Below are 20,213 nucleotides of genomic sequence, written 5' to 3' on the forward strand. Positions count from 1 at the left end.
AAGTAAAAAAGAATGATCTTACCAGAGATGACCAACTACACCGGCAATCTCTTCCGAAAAACCTTGCAAAGTTTCATCTGAAATTATGAGAAACGTCATGCAAACAGAGCGGCATCACCTAAAATTTGTCAATAATTTAAGGATCCTGAACATGCCAATCGCAGGAGATGAATGTACCATCTTATACTGACATGCTACAAATACTTATGGTATTGTACTAGCAAAACATGGGTGAGCACACACTGTGCAAAATTTCATCACATGTAGTTCAGAAAGAAACAAACAATTAGGTACCATGTTGTTATGTTTGTGGTTGAAGAATAGTAGGTCTAGAGGCACCTGGGCATGCAAAGATGGTGGCCAGCACTATCACCAAATTGTTTTATCTAGCCCAGAATCTTGGACTTGAGTGAGGTCTAAATTGAATTACCGGTAAACGAATAAATCTGGCAGGGCTTGAAACCAGGAGTGAAATGTAAAATTCGCTACTACCGATTGTGTGGGCGTGGCTTGGTGGGGGGCGGGGTAATGTGACTGGGTGGGGGTGGCCAACTTTTTTTTTTTTAAAAAAGCATTTTTTCTACAACCTCTTTGGCTGAAAGACCAAAGAGGTCTTTAAAAACCTCTGATGATCAGGCAACTCAGCTGGGATCGCCAGAGAAGACTTTTAAAAGCTTTCAAAGGGTTCTGATGATCCCAGCTGAGTTGCCTGATGCCAGAACCTTTTAAAAGCATTTTTTTACAACCTCTTCAGCCAAAGAGGTTGCAGAAAAAATGCTTTTAAAGGATTTTTGACGAACCCAGCTGAGACACGCAATCATCAGAGGCATTTTTTTTTACTTTTAAAACATTTTTTTCAGCCGAAGAACCACCCGCTGCCATCACTACTGGATCGGGCAATCCGGTCCGAACGGGGAGCATTTCACCCCTGCTTGAAACCCTTAGCAGCACATCTCAAGGACAGGGTGCATTGCAGCCCTTCTTCTGCCTCCACATCTGTGGGTCCCCTGCACAGCTTTATCATTGGGTTAACAGGTGGGCAAAGATATGGATCAGATGGTTTCAGTGTTGCCATCGAGCCACTGAACAGGGAGGTGGCTGCAGAACATGGGTAGGGAACTGCTGGGGAAAACTATTGTCTTTGGAGTAAGGTGGGACGGATTGGAGTGGGTTGTGCTTCTTGGAATATTGGTGCTGCAAAATATATGATGGAACTCTGTTTGACTGCAGAATTTGCATCCACAGCTGCAGATGAACAGGATGAGAGTGAGGATTGAAGAAGTAAGCCCCTGCTGCCTCCCAGGGAGGAACCCATGGGGCACTTCCAAGTATGGGTTGCCCAGGCTGGGTCCAGACCATTAGGAAGAGTTATAAGGTTAGAATTAGTAGCACCATAAAGCACAGTCCACCTCAAGCTGAATTGCTTGGCCTTTTTTAGAATATAAATACTGTACTGGATCAATTTTAAAACACAATTGCCACATTTTCTTTTGGGGAAAAAGTGCTAAATATGCTACATCTGATAGGCATGATATATCTGGCCTGCTCATTTGTCTTTCAGTTTTTAAAGAGTCACTCAAAATGTTTTTGGGATAAGCATAGATCAAAGATCAAATGCACAGGTATGTTATTAGTTGCGAAGTTGTGTCCGACCAATCATGACCCCATGGACAATGTTCCTCCAGGCCTTCCTGTCCTCTACCATCCTCTGGAGTCCATTCAAGCTCACGCCTACTGCTTCAGTGACTCCATCCAGCCACCTCATTCTCTGTTGTCCCTTTCTTCTTTTGCCCTCAATCTTTCCCAGCATTAGGCTCTTCTCCTATGAGTCCTTCCTTCTCATTAGGTGGCCAAAGTATTTGAGTTTCCCCTTCAGGATCTGGCCTTCTAAAGAGCAGTCAGGGTTGATCTCCTCTAGGACTGACCGGTTTGATCACCTTGCAGTCCAATGGACTCCCAGGAGTCTTCTCCAGCACCATAGTTCAAGGGCCTCAATTCTTTGATGCTCAGCCTTTCTTATGGTCCAACTTTCACAGCACAGGTATAATGCCCCTCTATCAGCTCTTAATGTGCTTCCATAAATTGAAAAAAAAATACATGATTCTTCCCAAAAAATGCCAAAGGACAGATCAGTAGCAGACAGTCCTTAGCTTCTCTCTAAATACTTCTCTGCATGTCAGTGACAATCTCTTGTAAAAGGTGAAGAACTCTGAAAAGATGGTGCCCAAAGCAGACAGAAGTCAACGTGAGTACACCGTGGGCTAACTTAACCAGGTCAAACTACGATCTTTCCAATCCTGTTCTGTCTGGTGAAAGTAACTCTCCAGAACATTAGGAAGACATCTTCCTCATCACTACCCACATCTCTTTTTGAATTCAGAGCACAGGTTCCTATGGCAAAGAAAGCAAAGCCAGATTCACATTTTATGCTAAGCCAAAGTCAAAGTCACATTTTATGCTAAGCCAAAGCAGGTTTTTTCTCATTGGGCTTTAGTGAGGTTAATGCAGCATGGGTGATGGCTTTGCTTGTTCTATGAAGCTTGCCAATTGTGCCTTATTCAGCAACTCATGGCTTAGTAACCTGTGTAAATCAGGTCCATCTCTGAAGCGTGCCAAGACCCAACAGGAGCTTCCATGCTATTGCAATGAAATTGTTTCAAAACACTATGGAATGGCACAGATCTTCTAGAAGGTTGATGCCACCGAATAGGTTTCAAGTCTCCAACCTGAAAGGTTCTGTTCATGTAAGTGAAGATGAATCATATTAATAAAGAACATTGGTAGCTCAGGACTGAAATGAGGGATCCTTGGTGCTCTTTGAGCTTGTTTTGTTGCAGATGTTTCATTACCCAAAATCCACACTAGCTTAGAATGAATCATGTATTTTTTTCTACTCATCATTTTGAAGTGAGCATATTATCTCTGTAGTGTTATCCAATCTAGTACTACAAAAAACTCCACTGCCATTAGCTCATAAAAACGATGATGATGATGATAGTATTATTATGTAATAATTAATATATAGAGCCATCCATCTGACATTCATGATTCTGGGCAATTCACAGAGTTAAAAATAATGTAATAAATATGTACGAATAACCATAACCAATACCAAAAACCATTAAAAAATTAGTTAAAACAATCAGCCATGAAGCATAAAATGCAAGAGAGTGCCAGCGTTGTGTATCTCACAACGAAAAAGCCATTCTGCAAGCTCCATACCTCCATGAGATCCCCAATAATAACCAACCAGTTCTATCCCCGTATCTGTCACCATTTATTGTTTTGTGATAAAAGGATCGTTTGGGAAACACACCCTTTTTTTTCACATTATAAGAATTTGCTTCTTAATCCCATTCCGAAGCAGAATGTAGGAAAAGACACACACATTGTAAAATATGTAGAAAAAGAAGCCCAAGATTAAATTGCTCACACCTGCAGGATAGGCTTGGACTGAGATTGGGGAAGGATGCTGTTCTGCAGAAGATAAACCACAGAGTTTGACCGATCAGTGGCCCGACCCGGTCATATGGAATGTTCAGTATTCTGATGGCCATAGTATGTGCTTCTTTCAATACAACAGAGGTACATAAAGGCAACAACATTTGCATCTATTAGTCAATATCCCATAAAGGAAAATGTTGCATGGTACAGAGAAGAGAAGAGAAGAGAAGAGAAGAGAAGAGAAGAGAAGAGAAGAGAAGAGAAGAGAATTTTATTGGCCAAGTGTGATTGGACACACAAGGAATTTGTCTTGGTACATAGGCTCTCAGTGTACATAAAAGAAAATATATGTTCATCAAGATACAACACTTACAACACTTAATGATAATCATAGGGTACAAATTTAACACTTAATGATACAACACTTAATGATAGTCATAGGCTACAAATAAGCAATCAGGAAATTATATCAGTATAAATCATAAGGATACAAGCAACAAAGTTACAATTATAAATGGAAGAAGATGGGTGATGGGAATGATGAGAAGATTAATACTAGTGCAGATTTAGTGAATAGTTTGACAGTGTTGAGGGAATTATTTATTTAGCAGAGTGATGGCATTCAGGGAAAAAACTGTTCTTGTATCTAGTTTTTCTGGTGTGCAGTGCTCTGTAGCGTCGTTTTGAGGGTAGGAGTTGAATTGATATTACTACCCTGTTGTCATTTCACAGAATCCCCTAGAGTTGAAAGATGGTCATCAACTCTATGCAGGAATCTGTATTATAGGATCCATGATGAGTTTCTATCCAATCTGTGTCTGAACCCATTCAGGGAAGCAGATCTTGACACTCTCCAGAGAACAGCTTTCACCACTGAGCCGTTCTTACTCTTAATGTGTGCTTTGTGTTACTACTGAATCATTCATAATATGGTTCCTTCTCTTTGTGTAATGGAAATGTTCATACAAGGCCAGAGATGACTATGCAGTACAAAGATTATAAGCAACATGTCATGCAGAGGCTATTTCAAGCTACACCTTTAGTAGATTAGGCTAATCGCTAATCCTCCCTGTTCATAGGATTTTTTTTTTTCAAAGAACTGGAAAGTCAAGCGGCAAATCTTTTGTGTTTACAAAACAAATGCTCGGGATTTCTCGTGCACAGAAATTATTGCCCGACCATCCTGCTTCAGGGTTACTCAATGGATTGAGAATTAGTGGAAACAAGATTATGGGTATAGATTAAATCAATCCGGTGCACAAACTATGAATGGTCAAATTCTCAGTCTGAAGAGAGATAGTCCAAAACAAACTAAATTACATAAACCAACATTTTGATAGGGCAGGGCTTCCCTGTATTTTGTCCAAGATAAAATTCAACACTGATTTGGTGGAAGGGACCGAAATGGGATATTCCCATTCTGTGTGAATCAGATAATTTGATTTGACAATAGCAGTGAAATTTATCAAAAAACTTTTCTTCTCTACAATCTTCTGCCCACTAGAATTGCAAGCACAAGATGCCAAGGATATTTGGCTGGCGATTTTGCAATCCCAACACAATCAGGTTGCATCAGGTTGGAGAAGCCCACAACTACATCATTACATCGTCAATGAACTACCGTGTTTTCCCCAAAATATTATATATATATATATATATATATATATATATAAAATATATCTACTCAGAAAGTAAGTCCTAGCTTGATTTTTATACATGTGCCCCAAAATAAGCCCTAATAAAGACCCCATCCACTCCAGGGTGCACGAGTAAGAATTAAGCTAGGAAGGGGATGGGGGGGTTGGAGCTGCCCTACTACTTACCTTCGGATAGTTGCAGCCAGGCCGGATCAATCCGGAGCTCTGTTATCGGTTACAGAGGCCTTCAGGAAAGCCTTGGTGGCTGCAGAAGAAATAGGCCGAGGTATGGGAGGCCTGGCTGCAACTATCTGAAGCCAAAGAAGTTCCTGAAGGCCTCTGACAGCAAAAAGGAGACTGGGAGCTTCCAAGTGAGGTGAGTCAGTTGACATCCCACCCTGAAAATAAGACCTAGCGCCTTTTTTTGGTGGCAAAAATATATATAAGACAGGGTCTTATTTTGGGGGAAACACGGTACGAATACACCATAGAAGAACAAACTCAGGGAATTCAAATGGAGAACAGCTTTATTGAGCCTTTCATAATTCAAGAGGTACAGAATCAATTAAACTTGATTGCTAAGCAATGAACTGTTCAGCTAATTCAGCATCAAGAACCTGGAGACATTTTGGCTCAGATCACCAGACACCTATAAGATTTCGCTTTAAGCATTTTCGGAAGACACGAACAGTTGCAAGAAACACTAGACTTTTACTAAAAAGAGCAAACTGTATACCAGTAGAGGATTGCTACCGGTTCGCCCGGATCGGGAGAACTGGGAGGCTCCACCCATCCACTTCTGCGAACCAGTAGCGACGAGTTTTGAAACCTGCCCCTGCTGTATACATATAGTTGTATGACTTACAATGCTCTTACACGAATTATCTATGTCACTATGAGGACTATTCTTCGTTAAATTGAAATCCTGGAGTTAGCAGAGATGGCTAAATTGACTGCTTTCATTAAAAAAGAACACAACTAATGTTGCTTCTATTTGTAAACTGCTTCTGGACTTTGGGCTTGAGATGGGAAAAGAATAAAGCTGGTTTTGGGTTTTGCTAATTAGATAGATTCATTGTTGTAGAAAAATGTAAAAGTAAAAAGTTGAGTTTGTACGTTATTACCTTGTTTTACTACACCAGTGATGGCTAATCTTTTCCGGACCAAGTGCCCAAAGCGTAAGCGCATGCACATGAATGTGAGTGTGAACACCCAAAATGCAGTACACGTGCAGCCCCCTGCATGCGCCCCCCCCACATATGCACGCGCAACCCCTTGCATGCACGCACAGTTCCCCCACATGTGCCCCCCCCATGCATGCGTGGCAGAGACCCGAAGACCAGCTGGCCAGCAGGAGGCGCACACACATGCATGCTGAGCTGGGGCAACGGCTCGCGTGCCAACAGAGAGGGCGCTGCGTGCCACCTCCAGCACGTATGCCGTAGGTTCGCCATCACTGTACTACACTAAAGAATCAGAAGTCAGTGTTTTTCATTTTACCCTACACTTTTACTCTTCCATTTTCCTTCTCCTACTTTCCCATTATTTTCATTTTTCTGTGTACTTTATATGTTGATAAACTAATAAAATTTGTAAACCAGGTTAAATTTATATCCTGCCTGCCTGTCCAAGAAAATGAGGTATCTTCCATGGGGATCACCCTTCGTTTTACTCCCACAGATCAACTCTATGAGGTAGAAATTGAGACATAACCAGCCTAAAATCACTCAGTGAGTTTCCATGGCTGAGAATGGGCACAAAGCAGGATTTTTCCCATCCTTATCCAAATATCTTAACCACTACTGGCTGTCACAAAAGGAAAACGGGCTTAGGGTAAGTGACAGCAGATATTACGGAAGAAGCTGAGGGTTTTTTTTGTTTTTTTTTAATGCTGTTTCCTCGAGACTGTGCTGAGTTGCTTGCTATTTTCATTTGGCCTATAAAATTTGATTTTTCATTTGGAATTAACTGGCTCACACATGAGAACCTGCCAGGTTGATCCCATTCCATCTTCTTTCTGATTCTGTAAGGCTTTCTCTTGCTTTCTGATTTAAGCACAGGAAAATATTTTGTAATCATAATAATATTGGAATTCTGAACTAAGAGAGTGTCTGTACTCCACCCACATTATAGATGAAACTACACAAACACACACACACACACACAGAGAGAGAGAGAGAGAGAGAGAGAGAGAGAGAGAGAGTGTCTTTCAATCTGGTTAGAACAAACTGGCACAGTTGCTAAATTGTAAGAAAGGTTCTTCTATTCAGGAAAAAAAAATACCCTTTGAATATTTATCGGATGCCCCAAAGATCTGCACGTTGATACAAACAACTTCCAGGTTTTTTAATCGTCAGCCACACTTCTTCCTCTTAATGATCTCTGGGCTGTTTGTTTGAGACATTTCCTTATTTCAGCCTCACATAACAGTGAAGTAACAACGGCCAAAAATAACAGGCTCAAGATGTTATGAATTTCTAAGCTCTATTTGTCACTTTCACGTGCCTTCTCTTGGGTTCAGTCTGTTGGATTTGCGTCTGGTCTGTGCTGCGCATAGCAAAGATTATTTGATGCATTTCACATAGCTCTTACCATTACAATATTTTACAGGATGGGCTGGGAACACAGGGATTTCCCAATGTTGCTGCACCACAACTCTCTAGCTGGGCAGCTGAATCTGCCAGCTGGTGGTGGTCAGCAACCCTAAGAAAACTACAAGTTCCTCTGATCTGTTTAGGAAGCACCCAAGCCCCAAGAATGACTGTTGAACTTTCTACTTTTGGGGCAGGAGTATATCGTTTTCTTTGTGCCGAAATCATACATACATTCACTAATTCAGTCATTCAGGATGCTGCCGCAACCGGCAGTTAATAAGTAAAATTTTGCTATGAACAATAAAATGTAAAATCAATACCATATAATGCTATGACCTCAAACAGGGTTAAGCCCTCCTCTTCCAAATGTTCTACAGAGAAGTTCAGTTAACAAACTATTCTCCAAAGCACCTGAGGGCAGGACAAGAAGCAACAGGTGGAAACTAATCAAGGAGAGAAGCAACCTAGAACTAAGGAGAAATTTCCTGACAGTTAGAAACAATTAATCAATGGAACAACTTCCCTCCAGAAGTTGGGAATGCTCCAACGCTGGGAGTTTTTAAGAAGAGGCTGGAACCATTTGTCTGAAGTGGTGTAGGGTTTCCTGCCTAAGCAAGGGGTTGGACTAGAAGACCTCCAAGGTCCCTTCCAACTCTGTTATTCTATTCTATTCTATTCTATTCTATTCTATTCTATTCTATTCTATTCTATTCTATTCTATTCTATTCTATTCACATCAGCTGCCAAAATGTCATCTGGTAGGAGCTAACCTGGCCCCTGGTAGGAATCTATTCCAAAAAATAGGGACTACAACTAAGAACTATTGTCTTATCCACTCAAATTTGGAGACCGTTAACAGATTTTTGCAGGGAGCATGTATCCAACAGGTCATGCAGAATGTGGTTCTTTTGCCTTCTATATGGGGCTTTATAGATCAAAACCAACATTTTACCCTAGAATCTGTTGTTAGCCAATGCAGGCCCACCACTAAGATGTCAGAGAAAAGATTTTCTTTCGACAAATCAGGATTTGCTGCCTTCTGACCCAACTGCAGCTTCCAAGCGTTCTTCAAAGCAGACTGTAGGGCTAGAGTTGTGATACAAAGCTGTGTATCATCAGCATACACATTTATGTAGATTAGCTAAGCTGGCTGGGGAATTCCGGGAGTTGGAAGTCCATACATCTTCAAGTCGCCAAGGTTGAGAAACACTGATATAGACATGAAAAAACAGAGGGAAGAGTGTTGAGCCAGGGGATGCCTACTGGGCTGACCTGTCCCTTCCCACTGACCACACACTGACTCCAAGGATTTCAGAAGATGACACGTGGCTGGTAGTAATAAATTTATTTTATTATTATTTATTATTTACATTTCTATACCGCCCTTCTCCGAAGACTCAGGGCGGTTTACAGCCAAGTTAAAAAGACATATACAAAAATTAAAACACAATATTTGAAATTTAAAAATCTGAAACCATAAGGCCGAATATTAAAATAACAAGAAATAAAACCTCTCAATTAAAAATTACTCTTAGGCCAACCCTGCTCGTTGAAACAAAAAAGTCTTGAGCTCGCACTTAAAGGCCCGGAGGTCGGGAAGAAGGCATAGCCCCAGAGGCAGTTCGTTCCATAGGGTAGGTGCCCCAACAGAGAAGGCTCTTCCCCTGGGGGCCGCCAGCCGACATTGTTTAGCTGACGGCACCCTGAGGAGACCCTCCCTGTGGGAGCACACAGGTCGATGGGAGGCTATTGGCGGCAGTAGGCGGTCCCGTATGTTGCTGAGAGCAAAAAGAGACCATCTCCTCCCCCACCTGCACGAAATAACACTGGCAACTAACCAGTGGTGAAATCTAATTTGTTTTACTACCTGTTCTCTGGGCGTGGCTTGGTGGGCATGGCAGGGGAAGGCTACTGCAGAATCTCCATTCCCACCCCACTCTGGGGCCAGCCAGAGATGGTATTTGCCAGTTCTCCGAACTACTCAAAATTTCCACTACCAGTTCTCCAGAACCTGTCAGAACCTGCTGGATTTCAGCCCTGCAACTAACCCATGTCTATTCCTGAATGCAGCTTAAAATGAGTCTAAATCAGGGGTCTCCAACCTTGGCAACTTTAAGACTTGTGGACTTCAATTCCCAGAATCCCTCAGCCAGCTTTGCTGGCTGAGGGATTCTGGGAGTTGAAGTCCACAAGTCTTAAAGTTGCCAAGGTTGGAGACCCCTGGTCTAAATAATCCAGTTCTTTTAGAATGCTTTTATAATTGACCTCCTGCCACCTTCTCATCAACTGTCCTCAAAAATCAAAGGTTGGAAACAAGGTGATGGTTCGTCAAAACAGAGTCCAGACAAAGTCTTGGGGGCGGTGGGGGGGGAACGGATTCCACTGGCATTCCTTCCTGGCCCCTAGAAAGGCGCTATCTCCTGTGTCACCACCATCACTGACATCCAAAGGAGCTCTAAGGCATAAAGCTTTAACCCACACGCAGCCGAGGTCATGTCAAACAACTGGCCTGGAGAACAGACACGCTTCAAAAGGCATGTGGGGCCAAGATAAGAAAAACGATTGCCAGTATAAAAAAACAAAACAAAAAAGAACATATTTGACAAATTATCCACAGTGATTTATCATCAAACCACCCAATCCTCACAGGGTTTCCAGGATCTCCCACGATAATTTAAAAAGTCACTGATTTCGACTTCAAACGGAAAGATGACATGATATGTGTTCCTTCTGATTTTTAGCATCACCACCAAAAAAAAAAAAAAGCAATTTACACAGGGAAATAAACAAAAGAAGAGCAGTAAGTTATTTTGCTAAGATTAATCCTTTCCCAAACACCTTGTTTTCTGGCTATGGTATTTGGAATTCTAGAATTTGGATCCCGCTAAATCTGGAAGGTATCATACGTAAGAGATCTTGGCTATGCAAACAACACGCACTCCAATGGCAGATTGTTGTTTTTAATGTGTTTTACTGTTGTAGTTTCCGACCTTGTAAGTTGTGTGGCTTCTTCTTTTTTGGCCTATGGAGTACCCAAGTCCCGGCTGTTTTTATAAAGGTCAGCCTTCCCCAATTGTACTGAATTATCCCAAGCAAAGGCTGATAACGCAGGTTTTCTTTCACAGCACGTATCCATTTCACCTCTGGCAAACTTCCCTACATATAAACATATCCCCTGTTCCCAACACCGGAGGAACCTACTCTCCTTTCACGAGAGGCTGTAAATCATCTTTGGTACAAACAATTGCTTGTCAACTTGGAAGACTTCATCTGCTTGGTTTAAAACAGTGGCGGGCAGGCGGATTCACCAAGTGCCTCTTTTTTAAAAACAACAACAGCAATATTTTTATTAGATTATAGACTAAAATACAAAAAGTACGAAAGCAAATAATAGGACACAGTGGGGAGGAAAATGGGAAAGAGAACTGAGGGGCGGAGGGGAAAAAGAAGAAAAAAAGACCTTGACTGTTGCAGTAGAATAAAGCATTAATATTGAACCGCAACTTTTTACTTTGCCATAATAATATAATCTAGCCATTTCTATAACAACGAATCAGTCTAATCAGTAAAACCCAAAATCAAAGGTTTGGGTTTTTTCCCCACCTCAAGCACAAAGTCCAGAAGCTGTTTCCACGTAGCAACAAACGAACTTATATTCTTTTCTTTAATCAAAACACTCAATTTAGCCATTTCAGCCAACTCCATCAACTTCTGCAGCTATTTGTCCATAGTTGGAATTGAAGCGTCCTTCGATTTTTGTGCATACAGTAGTCTTGCTTCCCAGTCAACATATATAAGATCAAGGTTCTATTTTTTTCCCCGAAATCTTTTTTCCATTAAACCAAAAAGAAAGGTTTCTGGTTTCATCTTTATCTTCGTTTTTACTGAGTGCCACTTGATGCCAATAGAAAATATAAACTGAATTGCCTTAAAAGTTCCTGAGAATTTAAGTTGCCATGCCAAGACCAGAAAACTGATCCTAGAAAAATTGATCAAAAACCTTAGTTACCAACTGTTTTACAGATCCCTCACATCCTGGACATAAACTGTTTCAACTCCTACCCTCAAAACGACGCTATAGAGCACTGCACACCAGAACTACTAGACACAAGAACAGTTTTTTCCCGAAGGCCATCACTCTGCTAAACAAATAATTCCCTCAACACTGTCAGACTATTTACTGAATCTGCACTACTATTAATCGTTTCATAGTTCCCATCACCAATCTCTTTCCACTTATGACTGTATGACTATAACTTGTTGCTGGCAATCCTTATGATTTATATTGATATATTGACCATCAATTGTGTTGTAAATGTTGTACCTTGATGAACGTATCTTTTCTTTTATGTACACTGAGAGCATATGCACCAAGACAAATTCCTTGTGTGTCCAATCACACTTGGCCAATAAAAAAAAAATTCTATTCTATTCTATTTTATGCCTAAGTGAGCCGAAGTCACAACAACACATAGTTCTGCTCAAGAGCAGGAATGGGCAGCGAGTCAACCTGGGACTCCACAATAGAAATCTGGGTGATTTTCATATGTATAATTCAATCAACGTTTCCCTACTTCCTATGATTTAGTAATAATTAGGAAGAATCATACAGAAGCGTGGATGGAAAAGGGAGCAGAGACAAAAGAAGTCAATCTTAATCCAAATGCAACATTCCTGGATTCATTCCTCAATTAGAAAACTTGCTTTTTAGAATTATAATATTTCAATCAGCTTGCACTTAAGAAATGGGGCAAAAAAGACAACCACCAGCAAACCACAACCCCGTCCGTTCAATACTCTTCCAAAGCTTGCCTTGACAGGTTTACAATTTTGACACTCCTTGACAACTTACAGTGGCAACCTGCCTGGTAGTATCTGAATAGGAAGCATAAATACAACAATTGGTTATGATGGGCTGCAACCCAAAGGAATCTTGATCCATTCACAGAAGAGCAAGTTTTCAACAAGCAACATTATCCTTGTATGTGCCCTCTAGCCAGATTGAAATAAGTCATCCTTACTCTTTGGGCATCACATTAATACACATTACATTGGTTCTAGTCAAATACAAGGGACTTTTCCCCTAGGATTTTTCACCTTCTCATCCAAACGTGCCTCTTAATGATTCCATTACAATGCAGGGCCAAGGTTTAACTAGGGCTGTTTTATACATAGATAGACCATGCTGGCTAGAGAATTCTGGGAATTGAAATCCAGATCTTTTAAAGTTGCTAAGGTTAAGAAAAACTGTCTCACCCCCTAGACTGACACATTCTAAGGTTACGGAGTTGTTTTCTCCTTTTATACACAAAGGGAGGGAAGAATTGGGACGCAGCCTTATGAACCTCCAACTTTTGACTTCTCAGGGTGAGGCCACTATCCCTGGAATCAAAAAGACAGAGAGAAAGAGAGAGAGAAAGAGAGAGAGAGAAAGAGCTCTAATGTTACAATCCCCGTAATAAAATAAACATATCTGACTGCCAGAAGTACAAACTGTGACAAACTCATCTTCAAAAAGTACCAATTCATATTTGACCCCATTCAGGCACAAAGGACTCTTGTACAATTTAACAGCTTGTAGGTTTATCTCCCGTGAATTTTATAGTTAATAACAAACAGCCAAAAAAATCTGGTTACAGCAGCACCAAATGTTCAGGACGAGAAGCAATCTTTAGCCTGGAGACACTACGCAGAGAAAAGCTGATTTCACGCAGTGAAACCTTTTTATTAACCGAGAGTTGGGTGATACCTTTACACATGCAACAGAATCTCCTTGTTTCAGATCAGCTTGTTTGCCTCCAGAATTGTGAAAATATTAAGTTGGCTTATTGTTGGTTTTTAAAACAGCTACTGGAGTTTAGAACCTAGACAAAGAACTAAAGAGCAATAATGGATTAATAACAATGCCGCCATAAGAATATCTAATCTGTTGGCTTCCCAGATAGCCTACGGAGCCCTACCAAAGTCCTGGTTTTTGTTGACTTATTTCTAAGTCAAAATGTAATTTGTTTTGTTTGGGTGCTACTAAGGTCAATGTCAACCCTGGTTGACTACTAGGCTACTGCGGTCAATGTCAACCATGGTTACGCAAACTGACTTTAGTTCAATACACTACACTTGAGATTTTAACCAGCGCACATACTACTTTTGTTATTGATGTGTTTCTAAAAAATCTAAAACAGAAAGATAGCGTGCCATTTAATCCAGCATGAGTGTACTGTTAACTGCACCTTTAAGAGTCTCTTCAAATGAAATCACACACACACACACTGGGGGGGAAAAGTGCATATATTAAGCAGAACACTGGAGCCTAGCAGATGTTAATGGGTTCATATGTATCACCGCTCCCTGGAAAGTGTGCCAAAAAAGCATGCAGTGGAAAACAAAGAACGGATTCTCCAAGAAACTTAAGGATCACAACACAATTCCTATCAATCAGTAAAGGGGAGGAGATAGGACTGGACTTCAGGATTTTTCTGTAGGCACAGGAAGATGGATGGTTCCTCCTCCCAGCTCAGCTTATGTTCCTTGTCTGCCAGCCTTCCTCCCTTTCTCTAGCCCAGGGGTCGGCAACCTTAAACAATCAGAGAGCCATTTGGACCTGTTTCCCACAGAAAACACCCGGGAGCCACAAAAACCCTTTTGACATCTAAAATGAAGATAAAACTGCATATATCAGGGTTTTTTTAACTTTATGCTATGTATAAAAAAAACTTATTTATCCATGGTTGACCTACTGGGGGTCAAAAAGCTCAATAAATTGTGTGCCGGGCGGGTGTCGCACATTGAAGGTTGTGACATATATTTTGAGTGACAGAGAGCTGCAGCAGAGGGATGAAGGAGCCACATGCGGCTCCAGAGCCCCGGGTTGCTGACTCCTACTCTAGCATGCCACTTTCTGAACAGAGAAGCGAGTGGTCCCTGTGTGATGTAACAAAGCCGGCTTCTTAGGTCTGCCCAGAAATGGCTTTGAGAAAGCAAGTTCTTTCATAGAATAATATCTAAAAACTTAAGAATTCAGTAAAATGAGGACCCAGACTGTTGGGGGCAATATCCTTACTCTGTAAACCGCTTCAAGAGGGCTGTAAAGTACTGTAAAGCGGCATATAAGTCTAAATCTATTGGCATTCTTATTTAGGCTCCACCGTCCTCTCATCTCACAAGCTTTGGCTCTCAGTCAACTGTCCAAAATTGGGACTTCTTTACGGTTTGGGGTTCCCTTTTCAATTTCTTCCTCAATCTGCCTCTTTGGGAAAGTGGAGGGGGGGGAGCCGAGGGCACCAACTTGTCCACTGGCCCTTCCTAACAGCAAATACAAAGAATTAATTCCAGCAAAAGACTCAGTGTCTCTAGGAAGTCTGTTCTGCAATGATTTTAATTCTTTCTTCCTGAAAACACACACATGCACACACATATGGGGGGGGGGAAGAATGTGTCAATCTTTCTTTGCTATGATTCACTAACACACTAACCTTCCCATGGACAAACGGATTTAAATTCCCTAGGGTGGATGGGTGGGTGGGGGGAAATGTCAAATATGCAAATGCTTTCCCCCAATTCCATCCGAAATGCAAAGGAACAAAACACACAGGCATTTGCCACTGGAAGCTACCTTGAATTGAGAAGGGAGCTTGATGGAATCGATGCTATTCTCCACCCATTCCATTTTCCATTCACCTGCCCGTTCAAGATAACAGGATCTGCTCAGGCATTCCCGTTTCTCATTCCTTTCTCTCCGATTCTCTCCCTCCCTCCTCCTTATTCTTTATAGCCCCCTGGCTTCGACGGGAAGCCGAACCTGTTATAGCCGAATTTCCTTCGTTGCCACCTCTTCGCCTTTACCGCGTGTGTTATATCGTCTAATCTTTATTATTTTGTTTTGTTTTGGAGAAGCAGAGGCATGTGCTCCAGGACCTTACGGGAAGACTCTTGGAAAAAACATACGGGGGGGGGGGAACCCGCTCAGAGTGGACCTTTCTCGCTCAAGAAAGGAAAAAAGGAAAGAAGGGAGGCAGGGAGAAAAAGAAAGAGAGAGGAGAAGGAAGGAAGGAAGGAAGGAAGGAAGGAAGGAAGGAAGAAAGAAAGAAAGAAAGAAAGAGAAGGAAGGAAGGAAGGAAGGGAGGGAGAGAGAGAGAGAGAAAGAGAGAGAGAGAGAGAGAGAGAAAGAAAGAAAGAAAGAAAGAAAGAAAGAAAGAAAGAAAGAAAGAAAGAAAGAAAGAAAGAAAGAAAGAAAGAAAGAAAGAAAGAAAGAACAATCGATTGGGCAGCCTGCTTTAGCAGGGATCGCTCGGTGGCTCTAAGAAGCTCGGAAAGCCCCACGCCCTGCTTTGGGGTGAAAGAAAGTGGGGACCCCTCACCTCGCGGCGGACATCCCTCCCTCCCTCCTTCGGTCTCAAGACAATCCCGCTCGGCCCCCTCCAGGGACGACCACCACTCTTCCACCCGCGCGGCTGGAGACCTCCCCGTTCGCCGAGCCGGAGGAGAGAAGGAAGGAAGGAAGGAAGGAGCCGGCTGAGCCGAGGTTCCCCATCCCGCCCTGCGCGGCGGCAGCGGCGGCGGCGCCCGCCTTCCAACCCCCGCTGCCTCCACCCTTCTTTCCCGACGCCCGGACTTACTTCTTCTTCCGAAAGTCCGTACACCGGATCGAGCGCCCCGGTCGCCATGGGTCCGGAGGCTGCAGGGGGGCTTACCACCCCCTCGGGAGCGAGGCGAGAGCGGTTGCCCGCAAATCAGCGGAGCGGCGGGTCCCCGGGCAGCTGCAGCGAGCCAAGAGGCGGCGGGGCTCTCCGGGGGAGGGGGAGGAAGCGAGCCCTGCTGCAAGAGGGGGGCAAATTCCAGCGGAGGGAGCCGCCCTCCTCCCCGATCCAGAACTGCCGGGCAGCGCTGGGACGACGACGCCGCCGCCGCCGCCGCTTCCCCTTCTGGCCGAGGCTGCCTGGAGCCTCGAGGACTGCAGCCGGAGCCTTTCCGCGGCTCTTTCCTTCCTCGCGGTTTCGGCTGGACGCCTTGGGCTGCCGGGGGAGGGAGGTGGATTGAGCGCGGCCGCTGCCCGCTGCTTTGCGCGGTGCAGGCGATCACCAGCGAGCCCTCGCCTTGGCCAAGGCTGGCGAAAGCAGCCGCAGCAGCAGCAGCAGCGGGGGGGGGGAGGGCGGGGAGTGGAGCCGCTGGCCGGGGCGGAGAGAAAGCTGCGCGAAACCCAATGGAAACCGGCCCCAATAATAGCGGGTGGGGCTGGAGGAAACTTCTGTGTTAGGTTGAGCGGCGGGCTCGCCTTCTCTACCCATCTACCGCCCGGGGAGGGGAGGGGAGGGGAGGGTAAGGGGGCGCTCGGGTGGAGAGAGAGGGAGCGGCGAGAGCCTGAGGAAGGAAGGAAGGAAGGAAGGAAGGAAAGGGTTGCAAATCAGAAGCCCCGGTTACGTCTCCGGCGTGGGTTTTTTGCAGCATGTAACCGGGATCGCTCGTTCCCGTGTCTCTTTCGGATTGCACGAGCTGCAATATGATGCAAACTCCCCTTTTTGAAATGGGTGCTGGACGCGTTTGTGTGTGCGTGCGGGTCGTGGGAGTGGGTGCGTGGGCTAGCCTTTAGTTGACTTCCCGGCATGGATTTCTGCCTGGACTGCCATCTGTCAGAAATGCTGTGGGTAGCGTCTCCCGCTTGGGCGGGGACCGGGGTTGGGCTAGATGACCTGCAAGGTCCCTTCCTACTCTGTGAACCCTGTTAAAATGTCTATCTGGTTGTGTTATCCCGAATCGGGGGAACGGGGGGGAGAGCTCCATCTTAATGCGCGCGTTTTACCTTTTCGTTCTCCCGCGGAACGTGCAGCCCGCGCCGGTTCTCTGGATTCCCGAGGCGATCTCCCAAGGAAAAGGCGCCTCTCGGTGGGCAAGTTTGGGATCGGCCGCTCTTCTTCTGGCAAAAGAGGAATTCGCGAGCCGGCGCTTTAAAAAACAAAACAAAACAAGTGAATAATAAAAAGTCTCCAATAAATTAGAGCGCGCGAGTTTGTCTAATAAGTCAGGGGAGGAATCTTTCGCCGAGCCTCGTCCTCTAGGGATCGTATTGAAATTCGCCTTGGGCGACTGATCCCTTCTGGATACGCTAGACTACAGCTTCCATAATGCTCATCCGACGCTCTGGGAGAAGACTGCTGTTGCGTCGTTTCTTTTATTATCTTGATAAATCACATATACGTGTGTGTGTGTGTAATACTGCAGTGTTTGTGTTAGAAACACAAAATGAAAGATGTTTAGACACAAACAAGCGCCTTTTCTCAAGCGCCATTAAAACCATTTCCTTGGTACTGTTCATTGAATCAACAAACCTTTATTATATTTTGGATATATTCTTTCAGTGTAGAGTAAACTTAACTAGTTATTAATGGTTAAGCCATTTGTTTTCATATGTTTATTCCTCTTCTACAGGACTTTGGTGGCACTGAGATATTATATCTACATTGAAGGAGGCAGCCAGAGAGATACTGGGGCATCTGGATAAACACACCCCAAAAATCAATTATTCAATCCTGCTAAGAGTTTTTTGAACATTTGATATTGTTGTTTATTGGCCAACCATCTCCATCTTAAAAATTTTCACCCACTACACCAAGCCATGACTTGGTAATCATGGCTTATTGACAAGATGCTGGATTCACACAGTATCTTAAGCCATAAACCATGTTTTACAAACCATGATATAACTCTATGAATCCAGCCGTTGTGTTCTGCAGACAAAGGTCAAAAGAATATTTGGCTTTTTGTTCTCAGATACGGCTTAGTAGCTTCAGAGTTGGCTTTTATGTGCTCATTAATTATGTGTGTAACATCACTACAGATTACTGTTTAATTATAATATGTATATCCATTACAATGTGAGAGCAGTTTTATTAAGGCAAATGGTGGAAATGCCTATAACCTGCAAAAACATCTGTTTGAAACTACTGTATTTTAGGCACCTTAATAGCAGTATCTGCAGAATATGTTAAAAAGTCTCAATATGGCAAACATACAGTTGTTTTTATGTGCATGACATCACCACAATAATCAGCATTTTCATTTTTTTGCTTTTGTTTTACATTCTTAACATATGCAATTAACATCTTTAAATTTTAAAAAAATAGAAGCCTGAACATTTTTTTTTCAAAAAAAAGGAGAATAAAATTTTCTTGTACATAATAGTTATATATATTATATACAGGTAATCCTCGATTTATGACCACAATTGAACTTGGAATTTTAGTCATCAGACATTGCACTCCTAAGTTGAGTCACCACATGACTGAACTCAATTTTATGATCTTTTTTCTGATGGTCATTAAGTGAATAGTTGCTAAATAAATCATGAGATCTTTAGTCCAAATCTTATTATTTTGGCAAAAAAATTGGTGGGGTGGCAGTCAGTCGTAACTTCGAGAATGGTTCTGGTCCATTCTAATTTTGAGTGGTTCTTAAGTAAGTGGTTGTAACTTGAGGACTACCTGTAGCCATTTGTTTACTAATAAATATTCTCCTACAGTCAATACAAAATATTGTAAAATATTGCAACAATTCATATCCTAACCGTTTTTTTTTAACCATGCCCTGCGTACACTTTGCATCAAGTATAATGGTTTACTTGTTTGATAGGATTCATCCATGTATAGATGGTGATTTTAATAGTAATCTTGCAGAATATAATTATTTTACAAGTATAAATGTATAGACTAAATATATTTACAAGTATAAATGTATAGACTAAATGTATTGTGAAAGATTTGAGTCAGGTCAGGACAAATTCCTGCACTTATCTTGACAAGATTTGGTTCACCCTTACCTGCTTTCTAGGGCTGAGAGAGGAGGACAGGCCTAAGATCATACAGATGGCTTTGTGCCCCAAGGTAGGATTAGAACCAGGGGTGAAATTCAGCAGGTTCTGACAGGTTCTGGAGAACCGGTAGTGGAAATTTTGAGCAGTTCAGAGAACCGGTAGCGGAAATTTTGAGTAGTTCGGAGAACTGGCAAATACCACTCTGGCTGCCCCCAGAATGGGGTGGGAATGGATATTTTGCAGTATCCTTCCCCTGCCACGCCCACCAAGCCACACCACAACCACCAAGCCATGCCCACGGAACCAGTAGTAAAAAAAATTGGATTTCACCGTTGATTAGAACTCACAATTTCCCGGTTTTTAGTCAAATGCCTTAACTGCTACACTAAATTGGCTTTCATATTGTATATTATCATTTATTGTTTGTTTGTTTGTTTCACCCATCTCAACACCATGACTCATTATTTCAATACAGTATAAAAAAAATACAGCATTAAAAGAAAATGAGATATCTCTGATCAGATTTCTCAGCTCAGTTTAATATAATCTCCCATGTTCTGTTGATCCAAATTATAATAGCACATTGTTAATTTTTTACCAGTGACCCGAGACCGATAATCAAATAACTGTTTAATGTATGAACAATCAAGAAGAGAAGCCGTATAGAAATAGAAACAAAATGTGCTATTACTTTGATACAGTAAAGGAGCAATATTGGTGGTTTTAGGACTAAAT

At 42.6% G+C, this 20,213-nt stretch overlaps 1 protein-coding gene across 1 annotated transcript in view; it reads right to left on the reverse strand.

Moving 5' to 3' along the window:
* The window catches only part of NEDD4L (NEDD4 like E3 ubiquitin protein ligase), a 356,456-nt gene extending 339,656 nt beyond the window's left edge, over positions 1 to 16,800 (reverse strand). Inside the window, exon 1 of the mRNA XM_058170485.1 lies at positions 16,291 to 16,800. Coding sequence (XP_058026468.1) covers positions 16,291 to 16,338 — 48 coding nt within the window. The 5' untranslated portion in view covers positions 16,339 to 16,800. The remainder of the gene's footprint in view (positions 1 to 16,290) is intronic.
* Between the last annotated feature and the right edge of the window lie 3,413 nt (positions 16,801 to 20,213).

The sequence above is a fragment of the Ahaetulla prasina genome, chromosome 2 (genome assembly GCF_028640845.1).
Source record: "Ahaetulla prasina isolate Xishuangbanna chromosome 2, ASM2864084v1, whole genome shotgun sequence".
NCBI lineage: Eukaryota > Metazoa > Chordata > Lepidosauria > Squamata > Colubridae > Ahaetulla > Ahaetulla prasina.